Source organism: Tachyglossus aculeatus, chromosome 3 (genome assembly GCF_015852505.1).
Source record: "Tachyglossus aculeatus isolate mTacAcu1 chromosome 3, mTacAcu1.pri, whole genome shotgun sequence".
NCBI lineage: Eukaryota > Metazoa > Chordata > Mammalia > Monotremata > Tachyglossidae > Tachyglossus > Tachyglossus aculeatus.
In genome coordinates, this window is record NC_052068.1 from 74,274,598 (window position 1) to 74,295,091 (window position 20,494).

A 20,494-nucleotide genomic window follows, 5' to 3' on the forward strand; every position below is an offset into this window, starting at 1 on the left:
TGGAATAGCAGACGTGATTTCTCAAAAGGTAATGACAGGCGTTCCTGGCACACCACTAAAGCTCATTCATACCGTGTATTTTTCAGAAATTGAAGGACTCTCTTCTTTCTTTCGAAAGATGTGCGTTCCAGTAGCAATACTCAGGGCTCTATAGATACCTTCTGTTGCATCAGGGTGACATGCGAAATAAAGAAGCATCTGCATATAGTCCAGTTCTGGGGGGATTTTTTGGGTATTGGCAAACAGAGTAAAGAAAAACTGTAAAAGAAAAAGAACCTCCATTAGTCCTTCCCAAAGTTCACATATCAGAGGCCACATATCTATACTGAACATGTATCAAGCTGAGTGTATCAGCGGTTTGAAAGGAATGATAACTTGGAACTTCTTGAAGACTAGCAGGGGAATAAAAGCAAGGAAGGCGAGGCTTGCTGGTTTGTAAAGCAGAAAGGCATCAGAAAAAATGGCTCTCCCTGCAAACTCTCATCCAGGCAACTTTCATAAAAAAGTCTCTGTAGGGAGGCTTTTCACCAGAAAGACAGCAGTCAGATGGTGGGGGCAAAGAGAGTCACGTGGAGCGGTACAAAATAAGGTGGAAAGCAAGGAGTGAATGGGCATTTGGGTGTCATAGAGGGAAGTAGGCTGCAACTGTCAAAATTAGAGGATGTGAAAGCATGAATGAGGATGTTGGTAGCGGTGACCTATTTTTCATTTTTATTGTTCAACAGTGACCTACTCTCTGGGAAGATGAACTCTGATTTCAGCCCCTGAGAGAGCTGCAGCTGGAAGGTGGGGAGGCGAGATGAGCTGGGTCAGTGGTGAGGCGTTGGCTGAGTGGCGGAGGGGCCCCACACGTGGGAGAAGGAACGCTCTGTAGATCCCCCTGCTTCTGCGGCCAGTGGCTAGTCATCCTCCCCAGCTCAGTTCTCTCAAATAGTCCGGGCTCCTTAGGCCCAGCGGGGCCTCTGACCTCTGTCTTCCTCCCCCCACAGCGGTTGTTGGTTGCTTCACAATTAGTTGATCGGTGGCATTTATTGAGTGCTTACTCCTTACTTCTCCTCCTAGACTGTAAGTTCTTTGTGGGCAGGGAATATGTTTGTTCATTGCTGTATTGTTCTCTCCCAAACGCTTGGCACAGTGCTCTTTCGACACTCAGTAAATATGATTGACTGACTGACTTGCCCAGCATGACATTAACCTCTTTGGAGGGAGCATTGGAGTTAGCTGGTACTATCATTCATTCATTCAATCGTATTTATTGAGCGCTTACTGTGTGCAGAGCACTGTATGAAGCACCCTGCCACCAGATTTCTAGAAAGAGTTAATCTGTCAGTCACTGGTACACCAGTGCCTCTGTGCCTCAGTTACCTCATTTGAAAAAGGAGATTAAGGCTGAGAGCCCCATGTGGGATAGGGATACAATTTCCTTGTATCCACCCAAGCGCTTAATACAGAGCCTGGCAGATAGTAATTGCTTAACAAATACCATAATCATTATTATTACCGGTTTTGCTGCTGGATTTTGGGGCTGCCTCTGACCAAATCCTTTGGGTTGGCTCTTTGTGGCAGCAGACTCTGGGGTTTTTTTAATGGTATTTGTTAAGTGCTTACTATGTGCCAAGCACCTTACTAAATACTGGGGTAGATACAGGGTAGGACATAGTCCATGTCCCACATGGGACTCACATTCTTAATCGCCATGTGGGACATGGACTGCACTTCATACGGTGCCTGGCACAGAGTAAGTACTTAATCCCCATTTTACAGGTGAGGTAATTGAGGCACAGAGAAGTGAAGTGACTTGCCCAAGGTCACAGAGCAGACAAGTGGCAGAGTCAGAACTAGAACCTAGGTCCTTTCAACTCCCAGGCCCATGCTGTAACCACTAGGCTCAGCCCTGAGCGTCACCCATATAAGAACACCCTCAAGGATTCAGGTTCGTTGTGGGAACCCTGAACCTCTGGAACACCATATTGTACCGTAGATAAACTTAACCTCAACCCACAGATTCGAGAGGAATCGGACCAGGTTGGTCCCGATCGGAAGAATTTAATCAGGCAACAGTAATCTTGTCCTTCCTTGCCAGTTCTCAGTTGAGGACCACAGGTGGTAACTTTGCTGAATTCCAATGTTCCCTTCTCTCTCTCTCTCTCCCCCCTCACTTCAGACAGTGGCCAACATGGTGATGGAAAGGTGGCTGAAAAGTCCAGTTGCATAATTCCTTCATTTCAAGTCTTTTGATAAATGGAGTTTCTGAAAACTGGCATTTAGGCTGTTCATCTCAGTAATAATAATAATAATAGTAATGGTATTTGTTAAGCGCTTACTATGTGCAAAGCACTGTTCTAAGCACTGGGGAGGTTACAAGGTGATCATGTTGTCCCATGGGGGGCTCACAGTTTTAATCCCCATTTTACAGGTGAGGTAACAGGCTCAGAGAAGTGAAGTGACTTGCCCAAGGTCACACAGCAGACATGTGGTGGAGCCGGGATTCAAACCCATGACCTCTGACTCCAAAGCCCATACTCTTTCCACTGAGCCACGCTGTTTTGGTGGAGCCGGGATTTGAACCCATGAACTCTGACTCCAAAGCCTGGGCTCTTTCCACTGAGCCCCGCTTCAGTCACCAAGGGATGCCATTTTCTGGTTGGGACTTGAGGTGAACAATTTCTATCAGTAATTCTGAAAGTTGCAGGTCTCATTAAACTTGAAAGATTTCATGCGTAACCACCAGGGTTTTTTTCACAGGTTACACATATCACCAAGGGAAATGAAGAAAAAATGGCTAGGTAAAATCAGAGATAATCAATACTCCACTAAAAGAATAGTCCAAGAGGAAGGAAACAGTAAAACCTAACAACAAACCAAAAAAGAAAGACTTTCCCAACTCTATACATTCTTTGCAGATTCCAAGTCATTACCGTAATCAGGTGCTCCAGTCTGTTAAATGGTAGAGGTTCTGTTGGATCTTCAGGGATTTTTAGGTCTTCCTGGCCTTTAAACCACAGTCCAACCTACATCATAAACAAATGCAGTGAAAAGAGTTCATTTTTCCCCCTGTTTAGGTGAAGTGTCACTGTTCTGTTTTAAAAAACCTAAGTCAATGAATAGGCAGTGTAAAAAGTACATCTTTGGGCAAATCGTTTACAGAGATGTGGGATGAAAAGCAAAGAATTGCCTCTATGAAAGAGAGACAAAGGGCAACTAATCTTCATAAACGCTTGGTTGTAGTTGGTAGACCACGTCATCTTTTCTGCTCTTTCATTATTTGGGTTATTCTGAGCAGGATCAATGATATCCTGAAAGCAGGAATCTTTGGTGAGTCTTCTCTGGGCCAGAACCTAATGTCCCTCCAGAGGTCCTTCTGTAATGCTAGCTTTACAGATTCCAGCTTACTGCGTAACAAGGAAACACAGGTCTTGGCGGGGAAAGAGGGACATGACTGATCGAGCGGCCCTCGCTGGGAGATTGCAGAGTAATCACACAGTTCTCAGGGAACTGGGGGCTGTGGTGGGGATGGAGGAAGTGAAAACTACTGCAGCCCATCTCATCCCGGATTCCAGGGTGGAAACTGCCAATGCCACCAGTCCTGCCCAACTTCAACACTGTTGTTTCACGTCCTGTCCGCAAGTAATGGGAACAAATAACCTGAATGGAAATTCTCCTGATTCTAACTTTTCTTTACAGAACAAACGTGTAAACACAGTAAATGTGTTTTACATCCTGGAACTTCTGACTCACTAATCCCATAACAGACGCTCTGGACAACAAGAGATGAGTCAATAAATCTACATCAAAGAATTCCACGTGAGTGTGACTAAACAGCTACAAATGACAGAGAGAGGATATGAATGTGGTAGAGTAGTTACTTGATCATTTAAATGTAATCTTTCTTGCCACAATTACTTCATTTAGGGCAAAGACATAGCATCCTCTTGCTTGACTTTCAAAGGCCAGCATTTTGCTGCACTTTTGAAATTAGCTGATAATTAGGTGAATCAGTCATATTCTTTAAATAGTGGTTCAGCACACTTCAGGCTACAGTGAAAAAGAAAGAAAAGAAAGAAAGAATACTGAACAGGGCTAGGGTGATGGTGGGTGAAAGCCTTCAGTTTTCCGCAAGAGTGCCTTATTTGGCCAGTGGAAGTTCAACCCTGTGCTATTTGAAAGTGAGTTTTTGACAACTCTGGAGAAGATGTTAGGTGAACATTTCTTGGATAAAATTTGTATTTATCCTTCTTCAGTTTGAAACAATTAGAATGCCTATTCGCTAAGGAGTGAGAAAAGCTTAAAAGGCAATTTGTGGTTTTCCCATAGGATTCAGGAGTCTTTCCCATTTTAATAGACCCTGATTCCCTGAGGCCTTGCATCCTAGTGGGTGTTCATGCCAGAGAGGAAGAAATAGTTTTTCCAGCATTTATCATTCTCAAAGTACTTTCAAAAGTTGTCACCAAGGTAGGTTTGAATGATTATCACTAGATGTATATCAATTTATTGGCACAGCTAAGCTATGGAAAAATGATGATGATGATGATGATGATAATGACATAGACATTTGTTAGGTGCATACTATGTACCAAGCACTGTGCTAGGTGCAGGGCTAGATACGAGATGTTAAGTGTTCTCATCTCAGCATTGTTTTAAGGTTAATGTTCAATGAGAGGTCCACTGGCTAACTCGCTAGAAGTCTACCATTTTACAAAACGAGAGAGGAATTTCCTCAGGAAGACCAAGTTTAAAGAAAAATAGCATTGCTCTTGAGGTGCTATTTTCAGAACACACAAGTCATTGATGAAGTTAGATGCGTTATGCTGATTCCAATTTCACCAATCCCTCTTTGCTTCTTGAAGGCAGCATTCTGTTGTTTTCCTGTGGTTCACCTACACATATAAGACAAGGAAGTACTGTGGGCAAAACTGAGGGTAGGGCAAAGAAACGGAGAGTGGGTTTTGTTTAATAGTTTTGCATGTACACTGTTGCTATATTAAACTGCAGGATCCAACTTTCACCAAGAAATACCCAGTCAGATTAGCAAGAGTTTTGTTTTTCTTCTTCAAAGGCTTGAAACTATACGAACCCATTGCCAACATTTTCCAACCTCATCATGTTTGTGCTTTCTGGTATCCTGTGTAGTGACACACACTGTATGCTGTGTAGGCGGATGTAGTATCTAGAGATATCTTCACGTGTTCACTTTTGACTGCCTTTCTATGCTTTCTCTGGACATGATTTACAAAGTTTCATCTCTCGGAGTGCTTGGAGCGGTAATCCATTTTAGACGTGGCTTTACTTGGGAAACAGTGTGAGTCCAGGGCAAACTTCCAGAGCCAAACTCTTTGGTGCAGTCAAGGGTCATTAAGGGGAGTTTTTCCATGTCTCCCTTACCCAAACCTTGTTCCTCCGCAGCTTTGTCAAGCCACATTTTTCTCCACCTTTTGTGTCCTCCAAGAGGTATTTCTTGATTAATCACCTCACATTCCCAGCCACCTCACCCCTTCAACCTTGTCAGCACCTACATATTGATCAATTTATTATTTTTGATTTTGACAATGATAATCACTTTTGTCTTTAGAGCTACTCTCTCACTCTTAGCTATGGTATATTTGGTCAACATACTTCTATTTCTAAACTCTTTAGGGGCAGGGATTGAATTTTTTAATTCTTTTATATGATTCTCCTATACCTAGTATTGTGTTCTGCTAATGTAAACACTCAGTTTATACTGCTTATCCTGAAACACTGTGGAATTGGTTGTACTTCCCAAGTGCTTAGTACAGTGCTCTGCACACAGTAAGTGCTCAATAAATACGATTGATTGATTGATTGATTATGGTGCCCTGGTGCCTGTTCAGTGCTCTAACTGATTTAAGCTCAGTCGCCTTGACTCATGCGTGTAGATCAGTGCCCAGAGGAGTGAAAAACATTGCATTTACCATCAATTTTTCTCATAAATCTTATATTAAATATCATTATTGAATAGAATGAAATAGAACCTGATTATACTGCTCCTGGGAAACCATGCCGGAAGCAGTTTTGTCAATAATCCTGAATCTTTGCAGTGTGTTGAGGAGCTCCATCTCAGTGGGTAATGGCCAAGGTTGGGCAGCTACTAACAAGAACTTACGCCAGTTTACAGCCTCTGAGCTTGCTGCTAACATGGATGATATCCCTTGTAGCTACAAGGAAACAGAAATCAGTATGAATATATTCGTGTAGACCTATGGCATTCAATGGTACTTTGCTTAGGGAATACCAAATCTCATACGCATTCTTATGAAGAACCTAAGTTTTTGAGTGACAAATATCTTTCTCAATTCATATTGATTATGGTGGGCCTGGCGTTATCCCCTCCTCACCCCCAGGCTATGACTCTTAATTATAATAATGATCATTATTGTGGTATTTGTTAAGCACTTATTACGTGCCAGGCACTGTACTAAGTACTGGGGTGGACTAGCAAATTGGGTTGGACACAGTCTCTGTCCCACGTAGGGGTCACAGCCTCGACCCCCATTTTACAGATGATGTAACTGAGGCACAGAGAAATAAAGTGACTTGCCCAAGGTCACACAGCAGATAAGTGTTCACCTCAAGTCCCAACCAGAAAATGGCATCCCTTGGTGACTACTGAGACGAACAGCCTAAATGCCACTTATAGACTGTGAACCCACTGTTGGGTAGGGACCGTCTCTATATGTTGCCAACTTGTACTTCCCAAGCACTTAGTACAGTGCTCTGCACACAGTAAGCGCTCAATAAATACAATTGAATGAATGAATGAAAATTGGCGGAGCTGGGAGCTGCTGTTATATTGAGCCACTCTTCTATGATGTCTACAAAGTCTGTGCATATGAGGTCACTCCATTTTGTAATTCTCTTACTGACTTTGGTGGTAAACTTCTAAAGACTTTAAGTTGACCGTACTTTTTATAGAGATAAGATTTGCTAATTGTAGAAATGGCCCCTGGTCCTGTAAGCTGACGTAGATGCAGCGTGGCTCAGTGGAAAGAGCGCGGGCTTGGGAATCAGAGGTCAGGGGTTCTAATCCCAGGCTCCGCCACTTATAAGATGTGTGACTTTGGGTAAGTCACTTAGCTTCTCTGGGCCTCAGTTACCTCATCTGTAAAATGGGGATTAAGACTGTGAGCCCCATGTGGGACAACCTGATTACCTTGTATCTCCCCTGGTGCTTAGAACAGTGCTTGGCACATAGTAAGCACTGAACAAATACCAAAATTATTATTATTATGTGTGACAGCACTAAAAACCTTTGATTAACCATATAATCAGGGAAAAATTTGAAAGTATTTATTTACTCATGAGCAATTCAGAGCTCTTCCTATTACTATAATTCCCATTTTTCTGAATTAATTTTGAATTAGACTCAGTTCTCATCACTGTGATCCACTGAGAACTCTGCAACACAATAATTATTTGTTCTAATAACATTTTTGTGGATTTAGAGTATTTAGAATTCTAAAAATGCATCTTGTAAAGTGGCTTTCACCTGAAGACAGCCAGCAATCTGCAGCACTCATTCAGATCTGAAGTCTAATGGGAAATCTGAACTGTGGGATGAATAAGTGCTTTATCTTGGGGTACTCACTGAGACAATAAAAACATCAGGAAATCATTTATTCCCAGTCCTCTTCCTTTACTACCGTCTACGGGCTCGAAGTTTTATTACTCCAACATCAATAACAACAACAAGAACAACAAAAAGATTGAAACCCACTTCATGCATGGTGAAGTGTAGCCAAGCATCAGGAAGGTTGTTTGATCCAAGATTCAAAGTCACCAGGTCCAACAGAAGGTCAGTGAATGTTTTACTTACTATGAGACCTAAACAAACAATGAAAACCACTTTATTAAGGGGGAATGTATTATTGTGTCTCAGTTTTGGTTTTCTGTGATTTCAGAATAAATTCAATTCAATTCAATCGTATTGAGTGCTTCCTGTGTGCAGGGCACTGTACTAAGCACTTGGAAAGTACAATTCATACATATTCATATAATCATAGCATCAGAAAGCTAAACTAGTTCTCAAATGGTCATCGAGTTTAACTCCCAACCTCCATGGAGGTCAGTTCTTACGGCATGAGGGTATCTAATTTTCACCAACACCAATGCTCACTGACTTTTCCTATTTATATCCTCTGCTAACTGGAGCCCCATTCAAAATCTAGAAATTTTCCTGAAAGGTGAAGTTCCAAGAGGCAGCCAAGTGAATGATAGGAAGTCGCAATCAATCAATCAATTGTATTGAGCACTTACTATGTGCAGAACACTGTGCTAAGCTATTGGGAGAGTACAATATACTAATCTGAGTTAACATAAATACAAATCTCTGTATCCCACAGGATAGGCTGCAGGAGGGTTAGCTTTCAGGGTGCACTACAGTTAATACAAAAAATTACCCTTCCTACTTCTTCTATCTTGTTTTAAATCTATATCTAAAAATCAATCATTGATAACGGTATCCTTTAACATTTTAACTGATAAGATGCCAAAGTTTTCTAGGGAAAACCTAAGTAAAAACAATGCAATGTGCATCTTTCTGATTAAGCCCATAGCTAAACCTCCTTTTGCCTTTATTCCTTTCATATGTAAACTAAATAAAAATTAAAGCCCATGAAAGATGAGAAGGAAACCTAAGGACTATGACCTGAAGATGTATTAAAAAATCACAAATTTTATAGTTCTATGACTGCTTCATTTGTTAACTTTTTTTCCTCTCGGTTCCCTTTTCATTAAAACAAAGAACCTCTTTTGAGCATAAGAAGAATATTTAAAAACAAAACATGTCTTGCTTTTTTCTCCCTTTACTGGTAATGTCTGTGAGAATGTTTTAGCAGAATAGAGTACTTCAGCATATGTCAGCTGCTGAAACATCACCAAGTGCTTATAACCTTTTTTTGGACTTGTTCCCAGAATGAGTTATTTCAAAGTGTCAAACACACTACCAAATATTATGTTTTAATTATTGAATCAGTAATGGTTTATTTATTTAGAGAAGCAGCACAGCCTAGTGGATAGAGCACAGTCCTGGGAGTCGGAAGGACCTGGGTTCTAATCCCAGCTCTGCCACTAGTCTGCTGTGTGACCTTGGACAAGTCACTTAACTTCTCTGTGCCTCAGTTATCTCATCTGTAAAATGGGGATTAAGATTGTGAGCCCCATGTGGGACATGGACTGGTTCCAACCTGATTAGCTTATATCTACCCCAACTCTTAGTACAGTGCCTGGAACATAATAATAATAATAATGATGGCATTTATTAAGCATTTACTACATGCAAAGCACTGTTTTAAGCACTGGGGAGGTTACAAGGTGATCAGGTTGTCCCACAGGTACACTTAACAGATACCACTAAAAAAACAAAAATCCTGCAAAAAACTACCTAGGTGTTTCTGTGCTTAGTAGGAAGAGAGAATTGTATGCCTAATTTTTTACACTCTGGACTGATAAGCATGGATCTGCTTTACTCTCTTATTGCCATTCACACCTGGGTGGCCTGAACATATCTTTTTTTATGGTATTTTTTAAGCGCTTATTATGTGTCAGACACTGAACTAAGCTCTGGGATAGATACAAGCTAATCAGGTTGGACACAGTCCATGTCCCACGTGGGGCCTAAGGTATTAAGCAACGTTTTACAGATGAGGTAACTGAGACACCGAGAAGTGACTCACCCAAGGATATATAGAGGACAAGTGGCAGACCTGGGATTAGAACCCAGATCCTTCTGATTGCCAGGACCATGTGCTATCAATTAGGCAACATTTTCCCTCATCTTTTTCAACAAGGGATAACACGAGTCAGTCCGTTCAAACAAAAAATGGCTTAGAACATTTTGGAGAGATACCTTTTGTAACTAGATGCATTCCTTTGTCTATTCGGGTTTCTTCAAGGTCCGAAGTACAGAGACATTTTTCTTGATTTAGATATAAGTAAAGTGATATAGTACTGTTTTTATTTTAATTATATGGTTCAAAATTCTAAAATCCTCGGATAAAACATATCCAAAAGTATTAGTTTGAGGAAATAATCATTTCTTTTCTTCATTCAGTATTTCAAATTGCAGGCCCAGTATCTAGATTCCTTCTTTCTTTGATCTGAAGTGGTTTTGTTGTGGGGAAACTCTCTCTTCTATTTCTTTAGAACAATTCTAAGTGTCCTTTAATGTAGAAATGGCAACAAAATCGTCCCATGGAGGAATATATTCAATAGTATCCATACAGCACAGTTTTCTCAAGTGAATGATTTCTTTTGACCCTATGTGTTTATTGGTGTTTATTACTGGGAGGCAGGAGGAACACAGGACTGGGAATTAGAACCCAGGTCTCCTGATTCCCAGTTCTGATTGGAATCTGAGTTCAATTGCCAGCTCTGCCACTTGCCTGGATGACTATGGTCCAGGCACCTGATTTCTGTGGGCTTCAGTTTCCTCACTTGTAAAATATGGGTAAGATACTTGCCTTGAGAAACAAAGATTACGTCCAATCTGATTATCTTGTCACTACCCCAGTGCTCAATACAGTGATAGGCTAACGAAGAGTACTTAATAAATACTATTCTTATTATTATTCGGTCTGCACAGCTCCCCTAGTAGATTGTAAGGCTAGGGCCATGTCTTCTTTTATTGGATGCTCCCAAGTTTTTCAGTATGCAGTTGGCACTCAAAAGATATTAATGATCCGTCCTCTGAACAGTTGAAATTATCAGCCCATCAATGAATGATATTTATTGAGCACTTTCTGTGTGCAGAGAACTGTTTAAGGGCTTGAAAGAGTACAATACAATAGAGTTAGTAGACTTGATCCCTGCTCTCAAGGAGTTTACAGTCTAGCAGGGAAACAGACACTAAAATAATTTACGTAATCCATGAAGGTGAGTGAACTCTTAACTGAACAGATATCATGACTGTGAAGTGTTATGGGGGATAAAAGAGTAAACATATTTCTTTTTCTGTAAATAAAGTCCAGAAGCATATTAGGATTGCTGGGAGGTGTAGCAAGCAACATTTCTCTGGGACTGTAATTGGATAATATGAACTATTTAAATGATAAAATGCCATTTTTCACTGACTTTAGGAATTTCATCTAAGGGTTTCAGTTTTTAGGCATCTACAATCAATAGGTCAATCAGTGGTATTTATTGGATGCTTACATGTTGCAGAGCACTGTACTAAGTGCTTGGGAGAATACAATACAACAGAGTTGGTGGATACGTTTCCTGCCCTCAATGAGCTTACAGGCTAGACCGTACGGTCTAGAGTCTGTGCAGTGCAAATGGACATTTAGTCACACAATTACTCGATTTCCATTTGTAGACACACATTTAGTAACTAAGACAAATGCACACTTGAATTTGGGACAGGAACTAAAGTTTCCAAGAAGTTGGGGGAAAAGTTTGGCATCATGTATTAATGCCAGACTTTCTGTAACTAAGAATGGCACTGCGACTATATGGGTATTTTCCTTCATCCCCAAAAGATCCCTACATGGATTAATAACAATTTCACTGATATCATTCTATTGCCAAAGAAGGGGGCTCAGTAAAGGAAAGGAAGTACTTTAAGAAAAGGCTGCAAGCAAGTTCCCCAGAAGATACAAAAATTGTTGTCTTTGTCTTTGGGCCATGTTGTCTATTTCTTTGAGAAGGGGGAAAAGAGGAAGAACTAGAGACAAGACATGCCAAAACAAGTTGAAATCTTTCTGCTTTGATGAAATTTGGTTTATACTTTTGCTTTGGAATTTAACCCTGGTAATTTCTCAAGAAATTTTGTCAAAATATCTTCTTTGTGTGAAAAATAAGAAAGATGAGACTGAGGAATCTTTCTCAACTAATCATCACTCTCGCAAATACTATCTGCATCTGAACTTGAGGAGCAGTCTGATTTAGTGAGCTTGTGGTTAGATGGAGACGTGATTTTTCTCTGCCAAGCAGTATTCCACAAGTGGATCGCTTTCTTGGGGTCGAACTTGTTGATGTCTGGTGAGTTCAACTGAATTATCAAGAGATCTGTCATGTTCTCCGGCTTGACTTTAAAATGCATTTGTGACTTGGCAAGCTTCATCTGACTGAAGCCACGTTCTGCTTCAGCTGAACTTGCAGGAAGAGTCAACACCAGGTCTACTAATGTCAAGATATTAGGGTACTTGTGTGAATAAACTGAATTTACTAAATCCCACGTTAATTTCCTGATGTTCTGAAATCTAGAAGACAAAATAAAAACAATTAGAATCATTGGCTGGGAGCGGGGGTCATAGGCCTACACACACTCATTTATAGGCATCTCTAATCGATTCAAACAGCCTTTTTACTTACCTCTCATAAATCTCTAATTTCAACATGCTCCATTCTGTGTCCACCTCCTCCACCTTCACACTGGCCCCCTCCAATACAGATTCGTAATGCTTAGTAAGAATTGATACTTCGCGTTCACCAAATTCTACAACAAAGACAAAAGACAATTCTCAAAGTATGAAAGAATAGGGCTTCAAATCCCCCCCAAAACACTGCCTACCTCTGATTTACACACCTTACCTTGTTTGATCTTGCCTGGCCACAGTTTAAAACTTCCAATAGAGGTTGCTCCTACAACATCTTGGCTAGCATCCCTGAAACAATCTTGTAGCCTCTTCATAAGATTCGCTAACACTTTGCTTCGTACAGCAACGATGTTTCCATTTCCAATGAGGTGGTTGCCATGAAGATGCGTGATTGAATCCACCGAACGCTCCTTCGGACCCAATCTAAAAAAAAAAAAAAAGAAGAAAAATATCTGCCTGTGCCTTTGATAACATGGAAGCATGTCTGGTTTGATCGACCTCTGTTATATGAAATATCCTACCTCGATCGATACATGTTGAGGGTCTCTAGTGTTGACTGCAAGGTTGCGAATACATCGGCTATGGATGAGTTCCTGTCATGATTAACCCGGGAAAGAATGCCGAGGACATTAATGACATCCAGCAAAAAGTGAGCAAACCTGAAAATCTCGGCATTGAGAAGGAGCTTTAGAAGTCCTTTGGCTTTCTGGTCACCGGACACACTTCCACCATCTTGGATCTGCAACAGCAGTGAGACGAAAGCAGCTTACTTCATGACACCAAGGACCGAAGTCCTCTTAAAAGAAGTCACGGAATAAGGCAGCATTTCAATTCCTTACCTTCCTTAAGTGCAGGACGATTGCTGAGTAGCCCTTAAGGAGGACTTGGAGGGCAGTCTGCAGGCGAGGGAGCCATCTGTCACCTCCAACTCGAGAAGGAATCGTGGGGCTGAGCTTAAGGTCTTCAAAGATGGATATCAGAGAACTCTTATTTAGAGGCGAATTGTGGTAAAAGTAATGGATCTTTTGGAGAAGGTCATTCACGCTGTTGTACAGTGGAATGCTTTGTAAAACTCCTTTGTAGGCCAGCTCAAGGAGGTGGGCAAAACAATAGACTGTTTGCACACAAGGCTGGATTTCCTTTAACAGCACGACTATCCCATTGTCCTCCCCTAAAGCTGCTCCATCACTTCCAAATCCAACCAGCTTCTTGGACCAGTCTGTGCTTGACAGATTGAGCTGAAGGTTTACTTCCAGTGTCTTGACAATAGCGTTCTTTACAGTTGAAGGATCGGTCTTGTCCAGAGTTTGAACCCCCACAATTTGACAGTGGACTTTGCCTGCATAAGCAAACTGTACATAAACGACTTCGGCCTCTTTGACCGTGTTGTCGGTGGCTCCGACGCTAATGAGGGAAAAGAACTTGCTTTTTTCGAGTTTCTCTCTCAGAATCCTGCGTTCCACTTCGGCGATGAAATATATGAAGGTTTTGGCTGATCTGTTCGTTCGGAACACCGGGCCGATGTCCACGCCTTTCATGTCGTCCAGTTTACACATCCAGACGAAGTCTCTGAGGGGGCGTCCCGTCTTGGCAAGGGCATGGCATGACCGAAAGAGATTCTCTATTCTTCCCAGAGTTACTCGGCTCAAACGCTTTATCATCTGCTCTGAGGCTGCTTCGCTCGGGTTGGAGATTTCTGTTGCCTCCATCCGCAAAGCCTTAGCGTGCGCTTCGCTGTTGTTATGTGCATTTAAGAATTCCGTTCGGAAGTTGTCGGTGCCATAAAAAAAGCTGACTCGGTGCCCCCCCCGAGTTCACTCCGTGTTTGCGACATAGGCCACAGAACATCATGTCTGTGTCGTCATCGTACACTAGCCAGGGGTATTTTTTTAACCAGATTTTCAGAAATTGAAAATTCCTCTTCGGTAAGTAGTATTCAAGGTTTTTCTGCCTTTCTCGTTCTTCTGTGAATTTTCTTATGTCAACTGGTGTACCGTTGCCTTGAAAATACCTCCATGGTGTTAAGGCTACAGTTTTCAAAAAGTACATTAACGAAACATACAATTCCCCCACCCCCATGAGTCTTTATAAACATTCTATCCTTTTATTCCCTTTCCTTTGCTTTTCTCTCATTTTATATTCACTAGGGATATCAGTTAGTCTCCACATTTCTGCAGCTTATTTTGCCCACTCTTCTCCTAGTCTCTCACTCAACTTCAAAATTTTATCCTGTATTTAATCTGTTTCCCATCAAGCATTACTTATTTCTGTTATTTAATTTCTATGTTAAATCTTATTTTCCCTCTAAATCATCCTCTAAATTTTCCTTTCCATGCTGTTTAGTTTGGAAACTTTTTTGTTTAATTTGGGAACATTTTTTTTTTTTATTATTCCTAGGTGTTATTGAAATTTTTGTTTTCTTGCTAGTCCCATGTGATTTTTAAGGTCAGATTTCACAGTGGTATCCGCTTGGACACTGGGTGTACAATTTTCTTTGGATTAAATCTCAATGTGGGCAGGGAATGGGTCTGCCAATTCTATTGTACTGAATTCTCCCAAGTGCTTAGTCCAGTGCTCTGCATACAGTGAATGCTCAATAAATACCATTGATTGATTGATCGATTGGTTGATTGATTGATTGGTTGACTGATCTCATGTAACCTTTTGTGCTCCATGAAAGCTGATACCCAACTGGCACACAACTCAGGAACACCTGAGGTAGACACACTGTGACGCACTGCATAGAATTCCAAGTATTCTATCAAAATGACATGAAAAAAAATGATCTGCATAAATCTGACTTCATCAAATGGAAATATAATTGCTCCTATGTCCTAAACAAGTACAATTCCTAGAAAAAAATGTGTAACACCAGTGTTCTGAGAGAAGCCACAGTCCTTTTGCAGAACTGGGAATTCAGAGGAAAGATGGATGTAGAATGAATATATAAGAAAGGATATTCCCAGCTGAAATTTAGTTCTTGTTTGGAGCAGACTGAGGGCACTTCATGCATTTTTATTCTAAAAGGTCGATGGGGATTGAGAACATGGGGATGCAAGTGGGGAAAGGCACACAGTTGCTGCTTTGGACACTAACCGTCATCCTTGTTCATCCTCTCTGCTTAGCTGGGCATCAGGAGCATGGAAAACCAGCAGTGATAGCTGGAGAAAGGAAGGGGGATTTTCTGCCCAAATTTCAAAAAATGCTTCCTTTTGCATGTGCAATGTTGTGGGTTACCTAAGGGGAATAACCTGTCCAGACACAGAATCTTGGAAGGACAGCAAATTGCATTCTTCTATGTGTTGTCAACTTGTACTTCCCAAGTGCTTAGTACAGAGCTCTGCACACAGTGAGCGCTCAATAAATATGATTGATTGATTCTAATCTTAAACTGTATCAATCAGTCGATCAACCACTTGTCTCTTGTATGACTTTGAACAAGTCACTCAACTTCTCTGTGCCTCAGTTGCCTCCACTGTAAAAAGGGGATTAAGACTGTGAGTTCTATGTGGGACGAGGACTGTATCCAACTTGACTAGCTTATATAAAAGAGCATGGGCTTTGGAGTCAGAGGTCAAGGGTTCAAATCCCAGCTCTGCCAATTGTCAGCTGTGTGACTTTGGGCAAGTCACTTAACTTCTCTGTGCCTCAGTTACCTCATCTGTAGAATTGGGATTAAGACTGTGAGCCCCACCGTGGGACAACCTGATCACCTTGTAACCTCACCAGCACTTAGAATAGTGCTTTTCACATAGTAAGAGCTTAATAAATGCCATCATTACTCACTTTGTAACCTCCCCAGCGCTTAGAACAGTGCTTTGCACATAGTAAGCACTTAATAAATACCTTATTATTATTATCTACCCCATCACTTAATACAGTGCCTGGCACATAGTAAGTACTTAACAACTACTATACTACAGAGCACTTTACTAAATTTTCAGGAGCCTATGATGCAATAGAGTTGGTAGATATGATCCCTGCCCTCAAGGAATTTATAGCTTAGTAGGAGAGACAGGCACTAAAATACATTTCAGAGAGGGGAAATGTCAGAGTGTAAGGATATGCGCACAAGTGTTGTGAGGCTTGGGGTGGGGTGGATATCAAGTACTTAAAGGGTACAGATCCAAATACACTGGCAATGCAGAAGGGAGGGCTTAAGATAGGGAAGATCATTTCTTTCAGTCAGGGAAGGCTCCTTGGAGGAGATTTGATTTTAGCTGGGCTTTGAAGGTGGCGAGAAATTGCTGGTCTGCCAGATACGAAAGGGGAGGGAGTTACAGGCTAGAAGGAGAAGATGGTCAAGGGGTCAGTGGTGAGACAGAAGAGATGAAGGAAAAGTGAGTAGGTTGGTGTTAGGGGAGCAGGGACCGTGGGCTGGGCTGCAGTAGATCAGTGAGGAGAGGTAAGAAGGAGAGAGCTGATTGAATGTCTCAAAGCCAATAGCAAGGAGTTTCTCTTTGATGGGGAGATGGACAGGAAATCATTAGAGATTTCTGAAGAGTGGGGAAACATGGACTGAATGTTTTTTAGAAACAATGATCCAGGCTGCAGAGTGAAGTATGGAGTGGAGAAGGGAGAGACTGGATGCAGGGAGGTCAACGAGAAGGCTCACACAGTAATAAAGGTGAGATATGATAAGTACTTGTACTTCCCAAGCGCTTAGTACTGTGCTCTGCACACAGTAAGAGCTTAATAAATACGATTGAATGAATGAATGAAGTACTTGGTTAAACAGATTAGCAGTTTGGATGGAATGGAAAGGGTAGATTTTAGCAATGTTATGAAGTTAGAACTGACTGGATTTCATGACAGATTGAACATGCGGGTATAATAGTAGTAATAATAATAATAATGATAATAGGGACATTTGTTATGCACTTTCTGCGTGCCAAGCACTGTACTATGTGCTGGGGTAGATACAAGATAATGAGGTCCCACATGGGACTCATAATCTAAGTAGGAGGGAGAACAGGCATTGAATCCCCATTCTGCATATGCGGGAACTGAGGTACAGAGAAGTGATCTGACCAAGATGAGTCGAAGATAATGCTAAGGTTATAGGTTTGTGATTCAGAGAGTATGGTGTTTTTTTCTACGACGATAGAAAAGTCAGTGAGCTCAGTTTTGTTCATGAGGTGTTGGTGGGACATCCAAGTAGAGATGGCTGAGGGTTGGAGGAAATGTGAGACTGCAGAGAAGGAAAAAGATTGGGCCTGGAGAGATAGGTTTGGAAGTCATTCATTAGAGATGGTCGTTGAAGCCATGGGAGCCAATGTGTTCTTTAGAGTAGTGGGTGTAGCTGGAAAATAGAATTATTGTGATAACTGTGGTATTTGCTAAGGGCTTGCTATGTGCCAGGCCCTAGACTAAGCGCTGGGGTGGATACAAGCAAACTGGGTAGCATACAGTTCCTGTCACGCATGGGACTCACAGTCTTAATCCCCATTTTACAGATGAGGTAACTGAGGCACAGAGAAGTGAAGTGACCTACCCAAGGTAATACAGCAAAGTGGTTGAGCTGGGAATAGAACCAAGGTCCTTCCGACTCCCATTCCCGTGCTCTATGCACTAGGCCATGCTGTTAGAACTGAGGCTTAAATGAACTCTACTTTGTAGAAAATTACTCTTGCTGTAGATTAATTTTCCTCAGAAACACTAGGTCTTTTTGCCCAGACTAGTACTTTCTATATTTTGCAAATATGAGTCTCCTCATATACTTGTAAAATACTTAGGGAGCAATGTGACTATAGTGGAAATAGCACTGGCCTAAGAATCAGAGGATCTAGATTTTAAGCCCACCTCTGCCACTTGTCTGCTGTGTGATTTGGGGTGTCAGTTAACTTCTCTGTGCCTCAGTTTCCTCATTTGTAAAATGGGGATTAAATCCTACTCCCTCCTACTGAGACTGTGCCACTGTCCCCATGTGGGACAGGGACTTTGTCTGATCTGATTATCACTCCTACTCACTGATTATCATTGCTATTACTACCACTATTACTACTAATAATAGTTGGATTTTGAATTAGACAGGTCAATGAGAACTGAATGCCAAGGCTCTTCTTTTGGAAATAGCCTGAGAATCCCAGTAGAGATAAATATAAATATAAATAAACAAGTAATAATATTATCCTCAATAAATCCATCATAAAAGTATGGATCTAGCTCTTTTTCTAGAGGCATCTTTTTCTATTTTGGGCAATTTTAAGAGAAATGTTTTTTCCATTTTGAGTAAGCAATGTGTTTGTGTAAAAGGGAATCGAGAAATGTTTTCCCTACATCACAGGGCCAGGGATTGGTGGTGAGACAGGTGAGATCAAGACACAGTGAGAAGGTCAGCACCAGAGGAACAGAGTGTGCAGGCTGGGATGTAGAAGGAGAGAAGGGAGGTGAGGTAAGAAGGGGCAAGGTGATGGAAAGCATTAAAGCCAATACTGAGGAGTTTTTGTTTGATATGGAGGTTGATAGACAACCACGGGAGATTTTTGAGGAGGGGGGTGACATACCCTGAACGTTTCTGTAGAAAGATAACCTGGGCAGCGGAGTGAAGTATGGACTGAAGTTGGGAAAGGCAGGAGGTTGGAAGGTCAGAAAAGAGGCTGATGCAGTAATCCAATCAGGGCAGGATGAGAGTTGTAAAATGCCAAAGTCAATAGTCACTCTGCTATTCGAATTTTACATTCACATTGTTTCTTTTATGATTTGACATAAAATATATGGAATGAATTTACCTACCTTTAGGTGCCACCTGTATAAACTGCTTTTGAAGAGTGTTGAGCTGAGATATGGTTAGCTTTCCATCGACCTCTTTCTCTACAGGTGGAGGGCGGGGAGGAGGACTTGGATCTGGGATGACTTTCACATCTTTACTAATGAAGAAGCCAGCTTCATTTAAGATGAATTCAGGTTGAATATTTATAGAGGTTTCAATATGATGGTGAGCAACTTCAGTTAATTTTTTGATACTGCAAAATGGAAACAGACATTTAGCTTCACTAAAATGCCATGCTGAAATAATGCTGTGCACATATATACCCACGTGCAGCATAAAAATAGATTTTAAAATTAAATCATTAGGAAATATAAATTTTCAATTCCCTGGAAATTTACATAGTCTTTAGTATTGAGTGTCTGAAACAATATCACTGGCACATCTTCTATACTGTGAGCCTGTTGTTAGGTAGGGACCGTCTCTATATGTTGCCAATTTGTACTTCCTAAGCGCTTAGTACCGTGCTCTGCACATAGTAAGCCTCAATAAATATGAATGAATGAATCTTCATATTATTTATTTAATAGCTTAGAAGATCTTCTTTCATTGATTCATTCACCTGTATTTTTATTAAGCACTTACTTGTGTAGAGCACTGTACTAAGCACTTGGGAGAGTACAATATAACCATAAATAGGCACATTCCCTGCCCACAGAAAGCTTGCAGTCTGGAGGGGAGACAGACATTAGTATAAATAAATAAATTGCAGATATGTATGGAAGTGCTGTGGGGCTGGGAGGGGGGATGAAAAAAGGGAGCAAGTCCGGGAGATGCAGAAGGGAAAGGGAGAAGGAGGCCTTCCCAGACTGAGCCCCCTCCTTCCTCTCCCCCTCTTCCTCTTCCCTATCCCCCCCAACTTACCTCCTTCCCCTCCCCACAGCACCTGTATATATGTATATATGTTTGTATGTATTTATTACTCTATTTATTTATTTATTTATTTTATTTGTACATATTTATTCAATTTTATTTTAATATGTTTTGTTTTGTTGTCTGTCTCCCCCTTCTAGACTGTGATCCCACTGTTGGGTAGGGACAGTCTCTATATGTTGCCAACTTGTACTTCCCAAGTGCTTAGTACAGTGCTCTGCACACAGTAAGTGCTCAATAAATACGAATGAATGAATGAGAAGAGGAAAGGGGGGCTTAGGGAAAGCCTCTTGGAGGAGATCATAATAATGATGATAATAATAATGGTATTTTTTAAACACTTATTATGTGCCAGGCACTGTACTAAGGGCTGGGGTAGATACAAGATTATCAGGTTGGACAAATTCTCTATCCTACATGGGGATCACAAACTTGATCCACATTTTACAGATGAGGTAACCGAGGCACAGAGATGTTAAGTAAATTGTCCAAGGCCACCCAGCAGACAAGCTGCAGAACT

General features: G+C 41.2%; 1 protein-coding gene across 5 annotated transcripts in view; it reads right to left on the bottom strand.

Moving 5' to 3' along the window:
• SPEF2 (sperm flagellar 2) overlaps positions 1–20,494 on the bottom strand; it is a 175,501-nt gene that overhangs the window by 13,289 nt on the left and 141,718 nt on the right. For 2 of the 5 annotated variants that reach the window (XM_038744378.1, XM_038744379.1), the window contains exons 30-34: positions 19,068–19,297; positions 7,733–7,839; positions 5,991–6,173; positions 2,919–3,011; positions 73–258 (exon numbers count right to left, since the gene is read on the bottom strand). In XM_038744378.1, the coding sequence (XP_038600306.1) occupies positions 73–258; positions 2,919–3,011; positions 5,991–6,173; positions 7,733–7,839; positions 19,068–19,297 (799 nt within the window). Of the gene's footprint in view, positions 1–72; positions 259–2,918; positions 3,012–5,990; positions 6,174–7,732; positions 7,840–14,002; positions 14,360–19,067; positions 19,298–20,494 lie in introns of those variants that run through there. The other 3 variants (XM_038744380.1, XM_038744382.1, XM_038744381.1) reach the window with 3 other exon arrangements.